Source organism: Ischnura elegans, chromosome 9 (genome assembly GCF_921293095.1).
Source record: "Ischnura elegans chromosome 9, ioIscEleg1.1, whole genome shotgun sequence".
In the NCBI taxonomy this organism is placed as follows: domain Eukaryota; kingdom Metazoa; phylum Arthropoda; class Insecta; order Odonata; family Coenagrionidae; genus Ischnura; species Ischnura elegans.
Genome location: NC_060254.1, coordinates 74113105 through 74130655, shown reverse-complemented (window position 1 = coordinate 74130655; position 17551 = coordinate 74113105). Strand labels below are relative to the sequence as shown.

The 17551-nt window shown below is 40.1% G+C and overlaps 1 protein-coding gene across 1 annotated transcript; it reads left to right on the top strand.

Annotated features, from left to right (window-relative positions):
- The first annotated feature begins 1387 nt into the window (after nt 1-1387).
- On the top strand, nt 1388-16815 carry LOC124165982 (tetraspanin-6-like). The gene is made up of 5 exons (XM_046543545.1): nt 1388-1817; nt 4988-5242; nt 11595-11765; nt 13633-13950; nt 16395-16815. Exons 1-5 carry the CDS (start codon nt 1755-1757, stop codon nt 16458-16460), a joined length of 873 nt encoding a protein of 290 aa, XP_046399501.1. The 5' UTR covers nt 1388-1754; the 3' UTR covers nt 16461-16815.
- Nucleotides 16816-17551: the final 736 nt, after the last annotated feature.

Sequence of the window (17551 nt, the reverse complement as noted above, 5' to 3'; positions counted from 1 at the left end):
CACCTCGTTCGTGCAACCGTTGCTTAGAAAAATGTTGTTTCATAAAAATTATAATAATAATTGTTTTAATAGTGGTATACCAATGTCACTTAAGATTAATGCTTTAAAAAACAGTTGATCAATAACATGTATAAATTTAATAAAGTTAGTAATGCACCTTTAACGTTAGCCAATGTTTAAAGTTGAGATTTACTTAAAAAGGCTTGAAAACTGGTACTTTTTTGGTATCTGCGCCAATATCTATATTTAAATAGAAGGGTAAAACATTTTTAACCATATGAATCAACGCGCATTATAACAAGAAAAGCAATGGTACCAAATAATATAATGAAAATAACTTAAAGGGTATGGTCAATGCCTTCTTAAGCTTACTTAAGTTGGCTTAAGAAGGCATTGGTATGGTATTTATAGACTTTCAAACTCGAATCTCTTTATCATTGGTACAGACAGTATGTACTGACTTCGGTTGCAATCCGTGCAGCCGTAAGTAATTGCATAGCGGACATACAGACAAACAGACATCCTCTTTTAAACCTATAGATAAAAAATAAAGGAATAATAAAAGATGCTTTGAAGAATAATTAGAAAGATATATAAGAAAATAACGGCCCAAGCCCCCTAACATTACTGAGAATTTCAAATATGTTTGGTGAGAAAGTTGCAATGAGTTTTAAAAGAACATTTCAGGTATTTAAAGCGAAAAACGTGGTGCGCATGTAAGATTATATTCGCTTTCGATAAGAGACAAGATGATATCTATTGACCAGCAAGTGTTAATTCCATAATTCTTAGGGGGGAGTAAATCTCCCCTGGCTACGTGCCCGTTCGATGAGTAGGTATATTTCAAATTGAGACACCGAACCGTGAAGGTGTCCAGTCCCACGCGATTATACCGGATAACGAGATGAAAAATATGTAAAGGCCGTTTTACAAGGCGCACGTAATTGCACAATCTGACGAGTGTACAAAGGCGCAGTCAAAATGGCGTCGTATAAAGCGGTGAATTAATTAAATTACCAGAACGCATGCGATAATGCATGAACGTGAGATGGCAAAAAGCCCATGTACTAATATCGTTCGTGAAATCGCGCAATTTCACGTCATAATGATAAATTAATGCAGTTCTGACCTCCGCAATTACGTGCCCGTGTAAAACGGCCTAAATACTTTTTGCTTTAGAACCTGCTTTAAAGAATTGAATGCAACAAACAATGGCAAATAAGTTAGGAAGATTATTTCCGAGTTAGAGGACGCCAAAGGTAGGAAAGAGGGAGACAGAGAGAGAATAAAAGTGAAAGACGAATTGGTAATTTACAGAGCACCGCTTACCATCTTGAATTGTATACGACCCTCCCACGAAGCATAAATCTTTTCCACACGTCTCCCGATGTTGATAACCGTGTTTGTCTCCCGGGACGAACCTTTCTGAGTGTACACACATCTTGAGAAGAGATAGCCAGCGTTTGGGGACCTACGAGCAATTTTCAGTGGATAACCTCCGGCAGTGTATCTCTCTTCGGTCAGGAAATTTTCGCGAAAATTGGATTTCGCGCGCATCGGATAATTCACATGGGACTTTATAGTAGCGTTCGACTTAAATCGAGTTCTTCATTGGAAGTCATGGACGTTATCCTCGGTCCGACAAGTTGCTATCAGTACATGTGAGCTTAATATAAGTGTGCGTGTGAGTTATAAATAAAAGTTTTTTCGGTGAATTTAAGACGTAGCCCTGAGCACTTCTTCAGACACCAAGGATGGATTTTTGCGACATACCTCCGGTTAAAGAACTGTTCTGCCTCTTCAATATGGTGTTTGCAGTAAGTAAAGAGAAATAAGAAGCTACATGAAGTATTTAAAAACTTTACTAGAAGAGTAAAACTGAAAGTTCTGGCTTCCCAACAGATGTTACAGTGGCATACAAAAACAAGGCCGCTTCGATTGTTGTTTCAGGCGGCCTGCGTACCGCCTCCGAAAGATCGATTGTTGAAAGATTGATTGTTGATCGATTGTATATAAATTTACGAAAATTCATCGTTACAAATAAAGAGACAGCAATTATAATTTTAAACACTTTCTTATTTTTCTAATCTACTGATTTCAGCATACTTCACAAGTCATTTTCAAGAGTTGTTTGAGTGATAAAATGTTAGTCATCCATGCTGCACGTTGGTTAATATGTATCGAAGTAGATCGGCAAAATATTTTATGGTTATTTTGTGGCATCGAAAAAAAATATATCTCATCCAGGTTCAAACCTACACCTTGTGGACAGTCCGCTGCATTACTGTTTCGCCAACCCTTTCACTGTAATTTCGGATAGTCTCAAGAATTTTCTTGTGTCATTGCCCGCAGGACTGCCGACTTGTGAAAAATATTGGGAGGGACCATAATGGGGGTGTTGCCCCTGGAAATTCGATAAATAGTGAGTTTTAAAGTTTTTTAAAATCATTTTAGATGAGTCATATGATCAACATTAGAACCCTGAAAACTCGACTCTCGATAACTCGACACTCCGGTAAATTCGAATTGTCTGACATCTTTTTTTCCCCCAATAACAACATTTTGGGGGGGCTCGGGCCCCCTCAGGCCTCATGGAGTCAGCGCCACTGATTGCACGGTAACGAATCACTATTCTAGCGTTACTCAGTCAAACTTAACTGTAACATTCAGCGGCATTATTTGCAGTCATATTGTGGCAGATCGTTTACATATATTGCATTCGTTATGTCTCATTCAAAGACTACAGCGTTAATAGCAGCAAATAATATACTTCGATGGATCGGCCTATTTTGCGAGATAAAGTAAATTGAAGTTCTGGGGGTGGATATTTTTTATCTTGGGTGAGTTGCACAATTTATGTAGTATTAAGCATCTCACTTATCCCGTATACATTACCCTTATGTGATTTAGTAGCAAAAAAAATTGCGGGATATGGGAATTTTGTTCGAATTTCTTCTCGTTCCGGTCCCACTAAAAATAACGAAACTCCATTTCCGAACTCCAGCGAAAGTGGTGCCGCTCAAATCGTTGCAATACTTATGAATTCGACTGTACGTTGGAAATGTACGTTTGAAACCGGTCGAGGAAAATAAAAATAAAAGAGCTTGGAAAATTACTACTGCTGTCTCTTTATATGGTACCCCCTCCACATAAACCCCAAATAGACCCCCCGTAAATCTTTAATTGTTCAGGCCTTGAATACAAGTGGGGATTAGGAAGGTCATTATCACTCTCCATCGCAAGACAGGAAGCCTTATACCGTAAAAGCTTGGAAGTAAGAAAAAAAATCTGCGCGTGTTGAATGGGGACGGGAAAAATTGCTCATAATTCTTGCATTAATGCTTGGAGCAAGCGAAAGCCACGTTTATTTAATAAAGTGAGCGAAAAATATCTCTACGCGGAATAAACATCGTTATACATATTTTTTGCGAAGGGTATGAAGAAGGAAAAATAGAGTAAGAAATGGCAACTCCTTTCCTAAAAATCTGACGTATGTTGCGCGTGATTTTGGTCGTGAGAGAAATGAGTACCTCCATTTAACTAGATCGGTGTGCAAGTGTAAATTATTCACTTTCAGGGATATTTTCATCCAAATAATCTTCTTTGAGAGAAATATTCTACCACTTGGCTGGTACCCAGTTTATAGATGAAGGAACTTTAATTGCGTCTATATCAAAGTATTGACGGCAATAGTTTGACCAAAATCTTACGTAATGTAAGAAATATATTACTGTAAATACTGCAGCCTAAGCGTGATTATCTTCACAATTTGAATTTAAAAAAAATAATTTTTCAAGTTTTTGTTGTTTTTACGTTTTTGGCCCTAGAAAAGGGCTTTTGGAGAGGCAATACTTTTCTACCGGAGAAATCGTGAATTTTAAGAATGAGGTACTCATTGTATTATTTGGGATAGTAATGTATACCTTATAAACCCGGCTTGGACAATGAAAACGGTTCGTTGGTGAAACAGAAATACCATACCATATCAAGGCTTATGTTCTGGCTTGGCGTATTGATAATTTCAATGGCGACTTTTACCAAGAGTCCGCAATATTTAAGATTTTTATCTACAATTAGCCGCTAATTAGCTTAACAGCAGGCTTGTTACTAAGTATCATAGATAGTTCACGTACTTTAAGATTTAATTTTCTGTCATTTTCAATTCAGGTGTTATGGTTCCACTTAGGGGAATGAATGCAATCATCACTTCTCTAATTCTTAGATAGTCTCTTAACGCCCACTGTCGTATGTCGAAAACCAAGTCTTCCCACCTCCAATTTGCTTTCAATCGCCGAGAAGGAGTTTTTCTATGTAACACAGATTTCTGCCTGGGCGCCATTTCCAGAGGTTTTTAAATGCAAAAATCCATTCGTCTAATGGGACGCCCAACCCTCTGACATTGTTTGCTTAAGATGCAACAGTTGTGCTGCTAAGTTCAAACGATTCTGACGCGATATAGTGTAAGTTCGACACATTGAAATGAAAGGTAGTTGCACTTTTCCACAGTTAACCAGTGCTGTAGTTGGAAAAAAATTTTTGGCGGTACTCACCAAAAATTCCAACAGCTGAACATGTATTATACATCCGGCCGCGCAGGTATTTTTACCGGTACGATTATAACGAGTTTGGATTTTAGGGGGTACGCCGTACCGGCCCAACTACAGCACTGCAGTAAACTAATGCGTACGACGCTTTTGGGCTCACACAACCATTGTGTCCTGAACCAGATGATGGCAGTAGTGTTCTACCGGAGACATCGTGAATTTTAAGTATGATTTACTAATTAATTTCGCGTCGTACGCTTTAAATAATAGTGGAAAAGTTCACTACCTTTCGATTTGTGATGATGTGTATTCGTCAGTCCAGCGGCTGTACTAATCTTTCACTTACACATATGTAATCAATCATCTTATATGTAATTAATGGTAAATACGTTACGAAGATTGGCAAATAAATAATCCAACGGACATTTTATTTATTTTCATAGGCTTCGGGGGCCATTTTGATCATCGCCGGTTCCGTGGTGACTTCTCGGCTGTCGTCTTCTGCGGCCTCGTCCTTCCTGCCACTAGCGGTCTTGGCGCCACCGGCATTCATCATTGCACTTGGCGTCGTATCCCTCAGCTGCGTTCTAATGGCTCTGCCTCTGTGCAAACAGAGCGAGGAGACGAAAACACAAGGGAGTCCAAGATGGAGCAAGAACATTGAATTCTCTCCAGGGAGGAAAGGACGCGTCGCTGCGGTGAGAAATGTCTCATATATCATGGCGGCCGTTTTGTTGTCCGCAATCTCCATGGGAATAATGGCAGATATTACAGCCCACGCCGCAGAATAGCGACCTACGGAATCAGAATGGTCACTTCGCCGATTTTTTGTGGCAATTTTTCTCAGCGTATGCGCTAAGTCCAAAAACTGCTACGGGCATACATACACCGTTATGCAGATGTTAAGCATATTAGGCTGGGAGCCGCTGGAGACTCGGGAGGCTGCGCGCTAGGCTTAGAGTGCTTGAACAATTGAGAATGCATATCTCTAAGAGCGACACGGAGAACATAATATTGGAGCACCACTATATTTTCCAGGCCCGACAGAGGCGATAAATTAAGAAAGATACTTTGCCGAACGGATGGATGTGTGAATTCGTTTTTCCCCCGAACCAGAAATGACTTAAATAAATGCTATTCGTAATTTACTTAGAGCACTTCCTTTTTATTTGTAAACGGCTGGTGTCCTAACACCCACTGCACACGCCTTTTAGGCGGCTTGTGGGGTATTATGTAAATGTTGATGAAGTCCACCATACCGCTGGATAGTAATAATAAGGAGCTTGTGGTAGAAGAGAGCATGCAAATTGATTTTTGACGTGGTTTTTCCGCAGATTTGTTTCTATAAGCTGGTGATAGGAGTTAGGGAAGGATTATTTGATATTTTTATATATTATATATGTTTGAAATGTCTAAAGGCGCAGGGAATTGGTGTTCCGCCTTGAACAGCAGCAAGTCCTCTAAAAACCGAGGGAAACAGTTTCTTTCGTTTTCTGAAGGAGGACTTGGAGAGAGAAGCTAGCAATTATAATCACGGTCATGTTTTCCTCAAAATAAAAGTGCTTTTGGTAATGAACGTGTTCTTTTTGGGGGAGGAGAATGGGTCATTTCAACTCGGAGGAAATGCTGCCAAATTTTTGCCGCATTTTTGTATAAAAATTGTAGAATTTTCAGCAACCATTTCGAAGATGTTGTGTTCCTCAAGCGCACGAAATATCGGTTTCACAGCCACGCCGTTCCCACCTTATTTCCGAATCCAAATACAGATGGTTTCGGTGGTGGATCCGTATCGGTGGGTAATGCAACATATTTTTAAAATGATGGGCACAGTGGCGTAACTATGGGGGGATGAGGGGATAGATCCCCCCCAAAGCCTCTGAGAAATAAAAAAGATTATTAAAACTATTGCCAAGTTTTGACTTACGATAACTGCACCTGCTTCAAGCTAAAATTTTAACGACAAAACGACGTGAAATGTATTTCTAGGCATATCATTTTTCAAAAATTTTCCCGAAAAAGTTGCCTTGGGTGGGGGGGGGGGGGGTTCGTCACCCCAGGCCATCTCATCCCCGCTCTCAAAGCATATTCCTAGTTAAGCCACTGGATGGTTTTATGTGGTTCAAAGTTAAACGTTCAGTCCTAAGAATAAATTTTTAAGCAATGCGATTGTATTAAACGTACAGCACCCCTGAATTTAAGGTAGCCACATCTATTGTTTTTGTATATAAACTTAATTCCTCTGTAAAATGAGAAATACAACGGAAGAAAATAACATGTCACATTTGCACATTCTTGCGATAGGGTGACGGTTATAGTAAAAATTCTGTTGTTTTCCAATAAATTTTAAGGGACCACGACGTTTGTGTACTCATACATCTTTGTTTACGTTTCGTCTCTAACTTAAGTGTCCTAAGCAGAAAATGCTTTACACACGCTTGTACCTTTCCTCCAGCGTTACATTAATTAGAGGCATTTTAAACGCCCGGGATACTTTTATTTGATAGACATCGGAAACTTGGTGCAAACGTTGGATCTAATGTTTCTCATCATTATTCAAATTGTATAGCAGAATGAACGGTTTTCACTGCCTCTTATTAATTTGTTCTTATATTTCGCAGAATGATAATTTCTTCCTGCAATTTATATCCGATCTTTAGCTGGTGAACTGAGGGTGATATTTATCGTTACCAGCGTTGGAATGACAGTGTTTTTGGGAAGCTTTTATCTTTTATATCTCGCACTATGCACTTCCTTCCGAAGTTTCAATGCACTCGTAGTTGTTGCATTTAAAAAAGAGAAGGACTCTTTAGATTGCGTTCATTACATAAACTAGAGGTGACGTGATATAAGTCGTCGAAAAATAAGAACCAATAGAACAGGGTACCGGACACATTTTTGGGGCATTTTTTCACGAAATCCTCGAGAATGCCACATTTACTGCCAAAGTGCCACTCCGCTGCAAGTTTGCTATATATGTACTATAAATTTTTTAACATCCTGGAGTAGAGGCAACCCGCTTATCATACTAATGCGGCACGTTGATCTATTACCAGGGGCTATCCGCACGTAAAGACTGCAAGGACTGGTCTAAAATCATTTTTTTATAGTCACAATTTAGCAATATGTAGATATTTTACGAAATTACTCTAATAGCACTGTTCTGCAAAAATAGTTCAAAAAATGCCCGGCTACAATTTAGAGTGTTTCTGGCTAACTTTGGGTCACTGAATCCGAAAATGACCTCCGTTTTTTTCTAACACCCTCCATTCATACGAGCAACCCCTAAATTGGGGAAAACAACCCCTTATCTAAACTTATCGCTTTTCAAGGGACTTTTGCTAATGTTATCTGCTTCTGATTGAAAAAAACTGACGATTTAAGGCTAAGAGGTTCACGAGAGAGACAAACTTGACTGGGCTTGAAAAGGTTAATGGGGTGAAAATTGAAAAGAAAAAAAAACTTTTAAAAACATTAAAATAACCATTTTTCTTCGCTTTTTATGTATTATCACGTATTTTAAATTTCGTGCGAGAAAAAAGGTGAAGTGGCAGGCGTTACAGGTTGTTTGTTTCGTGGGCGGTAATACAGACAGTCCATTCAAAGTGTAAAACGGTGTGTATATTGTTAATTGCGATTACGGTTTTGGCAAATTTTAGCATCAGAGACATTTCCACGACAATGTCCAAGAAAACAATGTTCACAATAATTTTGGTTCCTGTTACTGCGATGATGTTTCAGCGATGATGATGCCCAGGTGACGCCCGCCCGCCTCAATTCGCAATTAAAACCATCTCTTCGATTACATAATCCCAGTTTGCCCGCCCTCGCTCATTTGCGCCATTTTGATTTCGCTCCTGACCGGTCCGAAAAGAAATTCTCGTAGCGAGGGTAGGGCCTATGGACCGGAGCACCGGATCCCCGGTCTGTAGCGTCTGGTAGCATTCATTGGACCGCACTATAGCGAAGCCGAAAAGCAAATGCGGGAAGATACAAAAATGGAGAAGGATTTATGTCACTGCTGCTATTGTCGTCGATGAAGACAGGAACTCGTATTTATGCCATAGTTTGGCATTCCCATCGTAAAAAATGCCCCAGATATGATACGCTAAAAATTTTTCGCATAGGAATTGTGAGGTCTAGGAACCGATATTCAATTTTTACATTGTTTTTATGGGATATTATGCTTCGATTAACGTCATTTCGATTATCGTCACACTTTTCAGGAACGGTAGGTGACGTTAAACGAGGACTCACTGTATTGCGGAATTTTAAGATAAACGGTTCAAAATGGTGAGTTTTACGGCTTTCTGAGGGATATATTATTAATCCTTACACTATTCTATTAGTAATATCAATTCAATTAAGTAAAATGGATTAAACTTAAATATTTCTCTGAGCTCTGGGGGGGTTTTAACCCCCAAACCCCCCCCCCCTTGCTGCGCCACTGAGGGGGGTAATTCACGGGAACAAGCTAAAACCCTATGAGATTAAACATACATGCAGCTCACTCACGCACCTCGCGGATTTGCTCCAAGGAACAAATACCGTATAAGCTTGTGTAAGAGGCGCACCCCTATTTTGAGGATCGAAGCTATAAAGAAAAAAATTTTTTTTATCCTATCGTGCGGTGTTGCAGACGTATGCCGGGAATTTCGACAGTTATCGAAATGTCCTCTTTCAATACTATTTGAAAGAGGAAATTTTGATAACTGCGGCGGCATAAGAGGGAGTAGAAAGAGTTCCGATCCTCTCTTTGCATACGCCATCGCTCTACGTTGCTTGTCCTACTCACGAACAATTTTGTTTAAAAGCTCTCGCAGGAGTATTGCAATAGAATTGCAGCCGTGGAAAATTTTAAGGCAAAACACGATAGGCAAATGGCATGAGCTTTCCCAAGAGATTGAACAACAATCGGGGCAATCTCAGCGCCGTAGGATAATAACCACGTCATAGATTTAAGGCCCCTTGCACACGCACCGATTTTGGACGGCCGGTAAAATATCGGCCGTCCACATTCCAATAGTGAACAATGGGAGAGCATTGGAGCTTGCACACGTACCGACCACACGCTGGCACCGGCAAAATACCGGTTAGCTGCCGGCTATTGTCACTGTGGATCGCCGACGCCGGCTCAAATACTTAGCAACGTATCGTTTGACCGGAAAAAATCCGGCGTGTGTGCAAGCATCGCTTCGCCGGTAAAATATCGGCCAATATTTCACCGGCCGTCCAAAATCGGTGTGTGTGCAAGGGGCCTAACGGAACTACACTCGGCTCTCCATCAGCTAATGCCTCTACCGTTTTTTTCCTTTCCGAGACTCCAAAGGAAAATATCAAGTTACAGGGGAACAATGGAAACGTGTTTCATCCCTACCCCATACCACCAACTGACCTTTTTCGGTCTACCAGGTTCAATTCCCCGAGTTTCTGGAGGTCAAATGCTACGTGAGTCACCTTCTGAGCTCGAAGATATCTCGATATCTTTCAGCAATTGTATGACACGCAAGAGGTTCTAAAAAGAATTAGACCTAACGCGACGTATATCTTACAGCATTTAAGTTTTTTGAGCTCTAATTGATTGACACAAAGATCTATAGCTAAAATAAGGCTACTAATATTCAACATAGTCCAAACAGCACAATTTCGGAAGAAACAAGCGTGGCATAAGCGCATTCAAATAAGACGAGACGGAATGGAAACTCAGGCAACGCAAACTGCGTATATCACATTGCTGCGCCTTCGCCCCTTCGCTTTAAAGGCAACGACGTCACATGCAAGATCGGACGTGTTCTTCCCTTGCTCCTTCGCTCGTAGCTTTAAATACGGAGGGGAGGGAGCCCTCTTCCCCTCGACCTCTCCTTCAGCGCTCTTCACTTATAAGCATTTCCGATTTCTTCTATCCACCATTAAGTCCAACAATGAGCACACTCGTTCGAATTTTTTCAACCGCAGGTTGTGACACCAATATTACTATATGCAATATAAATGCCGCGGGATGCCCACTCGTGGCAATAAATTTAGCGCGCGCTCCGGAGCGAATCACCCCGCGCGATCTTTTCAATGTTCACCTCTGGGGTACCGACGTGACGGCGCGATGCTTGCAAGAAATTCAAACAGGAGCATTTTAAAAATACGTCACTAAGGGAGAAACTCCCCTGCCTGCCGCTTGATTTTGACCCAGGGTTTCAGATGACTGACACACGCTGAAAACCAAGGCCACTCAGTTCCCCTTGAACTTGCAACCGGTGAAGGGGAGGGGGGAAGATAAGAAGTTTGTGTAAGAGGCGCACCCCCATTTTCGGCTGCAATACCTGGGAAAAAAGGTGCGCCTCTTACACGCGCTTATACGGTATTCCGATCTTTTTGAACATTCTCCTTTGAGGAGGCCTGCTTGGCAGGAGATACACCTGGTGTCAGGAAATCCTTCTTGTGCACTTACTACCCTTCTACCCATTCTTAACTCCCATGTGTTTGACGGTCTTTGTCGTAAGCGAGAGCTTCACAAACCTGTGTGAGTGAGTGCATGTGTCCCACGCAGACATTTGTTCCTTCCAGCAAATCCGCGAGGTTTGTGAGTGAGCTGCACTTTTGTTTGATCTCATAGGGTTTTAGCTTGTTCCCGTGTATTACCCCCCTTGTCAGCCTTGTAATTTCTCACCCCCCACTTTGCCCACCAAAGAGTATGGCCCCGGGGAATTAATTTTCTTTCAAAAGTGCCTTGGTTTGTGGTAATAATTACATGTATAAATTGCTCTGGATATTCAAATTAAAAATAGATACCCAAAACTTATGTCGGCATTGTGATTGAATATTATTAGAGACAGAAAGGTATTTTTATGTCTATCAATGCCATAATTTGGTGTCATTACTTCAAAAAATTGTTGCCATAGCATAAAATCAAATTAATATTGAAATTCTAACATTATTATCAGGGGAATATAAAATGGCTGTAATGAAAAAATGGGTAACTGCACGATATCAGACACAATTTCAGTACAAAATAAATTTACACATGAATGCACTCACTTTCATTCTGCATTCAATCCACAGTATGCCACCATCTTGTGTGCTGTTGCATTCACTGAATTAGTGACCGGATCTGTGTCTTTGTCCACCAGAAAGCACTACAACAGAGCCTTAAGAGAAGCCATGGAAGATTCCCTTTATCGATATCCTAATGACAGTGATACCAGGATGGAATGGGATAGAATGCAGCAAAAGGTTAGTTTAACACATACTATAAATCTAAATATCTCAAAAAGTAATTGCAAAATTATGAGGGAATGCTCCTTAGTCATGATGCACAGACACTAAAAATTTTATCAAAAAGTAAAATTTTAATTAATAAAAATAAAAAATGGCATCCAATAGCATTTGCACCCTTCAATTAATTGGTTACCTCTTAAAAAGTAAGGATACATTTATCAATGGAAAATAATCTACTCTCCACAAAAAGGATACAATACCCAGTCAGCACAACAATTAAAGCCACAATGTGGTCGAATTGTGGTTTACCTGTGTCAACTATGGCTATGGCAGCCACAGCTTGCCGTATTATGGCCCGACTGTGGGTGACATCCGGCAACCTGTAGTTTGGCTTGCCAAACACATGCGCAACTGCACCCACAATTTGGATCGTCTCAGGAAGGCCACAGATTGGCAAAACAAACATTTGTAACTATAAGTATATTCATCATCACTGGTCAACAATCCTAGGATTGGTTTGACGCAGCTCTCCACTCAATTCTCCTATCAGCTAATCTTTTCACACCTACGTATTTCTTCTCTTTCACATCTCTCTTTACTTGTTCCATATATTTTGTTAGAGTTCTTCCTTTTCCGTTCTTGCCTTCTACTTGTCCTTCGACGATTGTCTTCATCAGGCCATCATGTCTCAAGATGCGGCCTATAAGGTCATAATTATGTCAGCTTTAACAATTTTTTAAACAGACAAAGAAAGTGCTATTCAAACAAAAATTAGCTCATTATGTCATAAAGGTACACTCCAAAAGTAATGCAATTGAATTTCCTGTGCTACTGTACTATTGGTCATAGTGGAATCATACCACTTGGGGTAGGCGGGTTCAACGCTAAGCTTTACTATTAAACCAGTTTCAGTGCTCTCCAAGCCGTGAAAGTGGCAGGACGTCAGTTATTGTTAACTGGCCATATCACCAAAAAAATGGAATCGACGATCGAGCAAAGTTAACGTTTCGTGCTACACTGAAAAATTCTCTTGAGGAGACATACAAAATGATTTTTGAGGCTCTGATCTTTCCTACTCACAAGTTTTAAAGTGGTCAAAGGCCTTTGATAAGGGTCAGAAAGAGGTTCATGCCCAAAAAAGCAAGAATAAGCAAATCAAAAGTGAAATCAGTGATCATTATCTTTTTTAATATCCATAAGGATTTTTTTTCCAAAGTACAGACAGTTAATGCTGGCTTTAACTTGGATGTGTTTTTTGAAAAGATTCAGAAAAAGGGTCATCAGTGCGAGAAAAGACATCTCTGCTACCAGACAGCTCCATCTCAACAACGAGCCCTCTAGTTCTTGGCTAAACACCAGGTTCAAATACTGCCCCACTCCTACAATAGTCCTGAAGTCGCACCAACAGACTTCTTTTTGTTCTATTGGATTAAGCTCTGGAATGAACTCATTTTTCATCCATAGAAGAGACCCAATCAGCAGTGATGAAGGCCTTACGAGAGGTCCCAAAAGAAGCCTTCCTGGGTGAGTATCGGTCATGGCAGAGTTGCTGGAAAAAAATGTGTAGAGACCCGAAGACTGTATTTTGAAGACTCTAAAGTGTTTGTGCAGCTCTGTTCAATAAACTAGGTACTTTTTTTTAAATAATTGCATTACTTTCGGAATGCACCCTGTACTTACACATGTATAGTATATGGCAACATATTTTTATGGAAGAGTAACTTAGGAAATTAAAATGGCCAGTTTTTAAAGCTCTAACTTTGGTCCACCATACATTTTTTTTTTGAAATATCCATGTTTGTGCCTCACACATTCCATAGGGGCATACATGAATTTGAATGCTACGGCTGTCTAGTACACTTTTCCACTTCTTCATTTTCAGCTGCAGTGCTGTGGTGTGTTCAATCCTGGCGAGTGGCTGGGTCACCCTCGCATGGCCAACCTCCCGCCCTCGTGCTGCGAGGTTGAGAACCCTCCGGCCGCACCACCACCACAGCCACCACCCCAAGCACCACGCGCCACAAACTCATCCTCGGTGACCAAACATGCCTCCTCAGTGCCACACTCTATACAACCTGCCTGCTCTTTTCTCTGGGGTCATGATGTGTTCCACTCCGGTTGCTTCCGAAAGATAAGGAAAGTTGTAGATTCGTCAACTGTTGCCATCGGTGGGGTGTCAGTGGCAATGGCAGTGATCAAGGTAAAGTGGTCCTCAAACCAAGGTAGTTATCCTGTTTTTCTTCCATGCCGACGAGAGTTCATTTCAAATATCTTCGCGACAAAGAGGTAGGCCCAAATATTATGTGCGGTGTGGGTGGAGGGCACGTGAGTTTCTCCAAACCGACCACATTGTGATAGGTGGAGCCTAGCCTCCAGAAAATTCAGTTGCTTTTAGACCTCCATGCTGTATGCCTCATGAGTAAGTTAGCTATGATGCCAAGTGGGAAGAGGGTTTTTGACACTCCTTCGTTTCCATGCATTGAGAGTCTTTTGAGAAAACGTGGCAGCGCCTGCCTCTCTCTCTCTCTCTCCCCACCCCAAATACTTAGTGTTGCAGGTCCCACCTATTGGCCCGACACCACTTGAAACACTCTGAGCTTGCACGACCTACCAGTCTCAAAGATATTTGAAAAGGATCATAATACCTCAATCACCCCACATCATAATACTCTAAAAGAAAGGAATTGGCTCTGACTATATGAAATTCACATTGCTGTAGCTCATTATCTGTCTGTGGCAGCTCTTACCTCACCAATGCAACCTTTGTATCGATTCACTGAGTGAGTGATGTTTTTCTAATCTCAAAATGAGGTTTATATTCACGTGTTGAAATTTGGTTACTTTAAAATTGCATTCTTTTGTTTCTATTCACTGACAAAGTCTCTTGAGAAAACGTGGTAATGCCCCCCTCTCTCACCTCATCCTACAGCCCTAGTGTTGTAAGTCCCACGTCCTGCCACAACGCTACTCAAAACATTCTGAGCTTACACGACTGGACCAGTCACAAATATATTTGAAATGGATCATAGTAAGATTCTTAACATTATGCCCATTAAAAGGTGATACATAATAACTTTGGGACATCTTTTTCACAAGATTAAAATGAATACTCTCTGAACTGAAAGAAAAACAAAATACTGATACCCCCTCTCTATGTGGAGCCAAGGGATTGCGCCATCTGGCCATCTTAAGAAAGACCTCCAGAGTTTCTCTCTATTTCCAGGTGCAGTTAATCCCACAACTTTGAATTCTTTCTTCACAGCTCATACAAATTTCAGATGAGGCTGTGACATTGAAGATATAGTACTTGGATCCCAGATGACAGTTTCTTCTCTTCAAAATACAGTATTCTTTCAAACAAATGTTGCCATTTTCCCATTTAACATGTTCTGTGCTCATGACGGAATGCCAACTATGCTACGGCGGAATTTCTCCACGATACCAATGAAGAGCAAAATAGTTGCAGAGAATAAATTTAGTCACCTCCACAAGGATTTATTTAAAAACAATCACTTTTGGCAGTTTTACCTCTTTCAAGTTACAATGAAGTACAAGTATTCAGTGTATGTTTATAGCCAATGTGGAGAGAGGTGAGTGGTAGTGTAAAGAAATCTATGGGATGCAGCAAATAAATAAAACTCCCTCTACCCCTCACATCAACATTGACCATTTGTATATACACAGTACTTGCACTTCATTGCCAATCGAGAATAGCAAACTTTCCAAAACTAGTTGTTTTCAAATAAAGTATTGTGAAATTGTGGTTTATTCCAATCCTGCCACGTGAATGGTGGGGACATTCACAAGAATTTCCATGAGAAAAAATTACCCTGGACCGGGAATTGAACCACGAACGCTTGGCTTTCCTGGCCACTGCGTAGACCACTACGCAATCAAGGTTCTTTAATTCCAATGGCAATTTTGCCGAGGCTCAATGGTGCCAGCTGTTAGGCCCATGAGATCCATCAAGGATGGCAACACGAGGGAATCTGCACTTCCAAGAAGCCACAACTGGAAGGTGAACCCTATTCCAGCACAAGTGCCACAATTGGCTGTGAATGTGGTCTATTTCAAGCCTGCATATGTATGGCCACGAAATTCACATAAAAGAATTTTTCCTCGTGACAATCAATGTATATTGTGAAAGTGACTAAATTTATTCTTCTTTAGACACCAATTTAAACATTACCAACCATGAAAGCTTTGAACTTTGATCATCGGTTTTACTTGAATTGGCCTTACATTTGTCCCCCATGGGAACCCCTGAATAAATTATATCTTCATAGAAGGCCATGATGATGATCTAGTGGTCACGTATCAAGACTACATATCGTAGGGTTATGGGTACAATTCCCTACAAAGCAAAGAAACATTTTCATAATTGAAATCCTTCTGGTATAATTATACTGGGATTATCAGTTTCTAGAGCCTTCAACCTGCTAAAAAAGTTAAGGCTCTTTTGCTTATTGTGAAAACCTATTTGAGTGTAATAGTAAACAATTCACCTTTACATGCATGAAATGAAGAATTTTCTTTTTTAATTGCATAAACTAAGAGTACTCGTTGACAGTTGTCATACTTGATCATCCACAAACAGAAGTCTGTTATCTGCTCTAATTAATATCTATTTTTATCTAATTTCAGATTGGATTAGCATCCCTTGGTCTACTAATGGCTCGTCTTGCTATTAGAAGATACAGAAGAGTGTGAGTGAATCTGATTTAATGGACAAGGAAAGTGATTACTTAAAGTTAATTTTTATACAAATATAAAATGAAATAATGGATCCAATGAATTAAGTGTAAATAGATACACTAAAGTAAATGACAATGTTGCCCAATAAACATGTACAGCATGGCTAACAGGAATGGGAGAAGAGTGTTGAGTGTTACAAGAGATTATCAAATGCATTAATTAAATATTTAATTAAATTGATGCATTAGTAAAAAAAGAAGATGTCTGTAGAATTACTTACATTAATGAATTACTTAAAAGCTGGTTACAACAAGGAAAAAATAACAAGCATGGTGAACTACTGAGATGAAATAAAATAAGATTTCTTGGACAGTTCACTTTTAATTATACCACTACTTTTTTACATAAAGCGACCCGGGTTTTGATGAGTTATCATCATCATCAGGCATAAATTATTATGTATTATCTTATTATTGCAACCTAGTTACCTAACGGAGGAAGTGATGAATTTTAAAACGGATACCAGAATAGGGGAAAATAATGGGAAAAGATGTTCCTTTACCTGAGTGCTGTCCTGATTTTCAACAATTTCTAAAATTTCCAACTGCTCTCTAGAGTTTGTGGCAATTTTTGCATACATAATTTTAAAATCGCTCCTACGACACTTGCATTTTAAGTGTTTAGCAAAATTACTTTCATCATCTTAGTTACCTCTGTAAACACTTAAATGTTCTTTCTTCCTAGCTTAGATGATCCACTGTCTGCCCCACGTAATAATATGGATTGCTTACAATGGAATACCACACAGTCAGTGGTGCAGCGAGGGGGGTTTTGGGGGATAAACCCCCCTCCCCCCCAAGATCTCAGAGAAATTTTAAAATTTAATCCATTTTACTTAATTGGATTATTGTTACTTATAGAATAGTGTACAGATTAATAAAATACCTCTCAGAAAGCTGTAAAACTCACCATTTTGAACCAATCATCATAAAATTTTCTATGGAAGGGTACCCACACCTTCCGCATTCCATACCCCCCAGTATTAGATGCTCCTAAAACCCCCAATAGCTTTAACTCCTAGCTGCACGCCTCCTCACAGTAAAGAA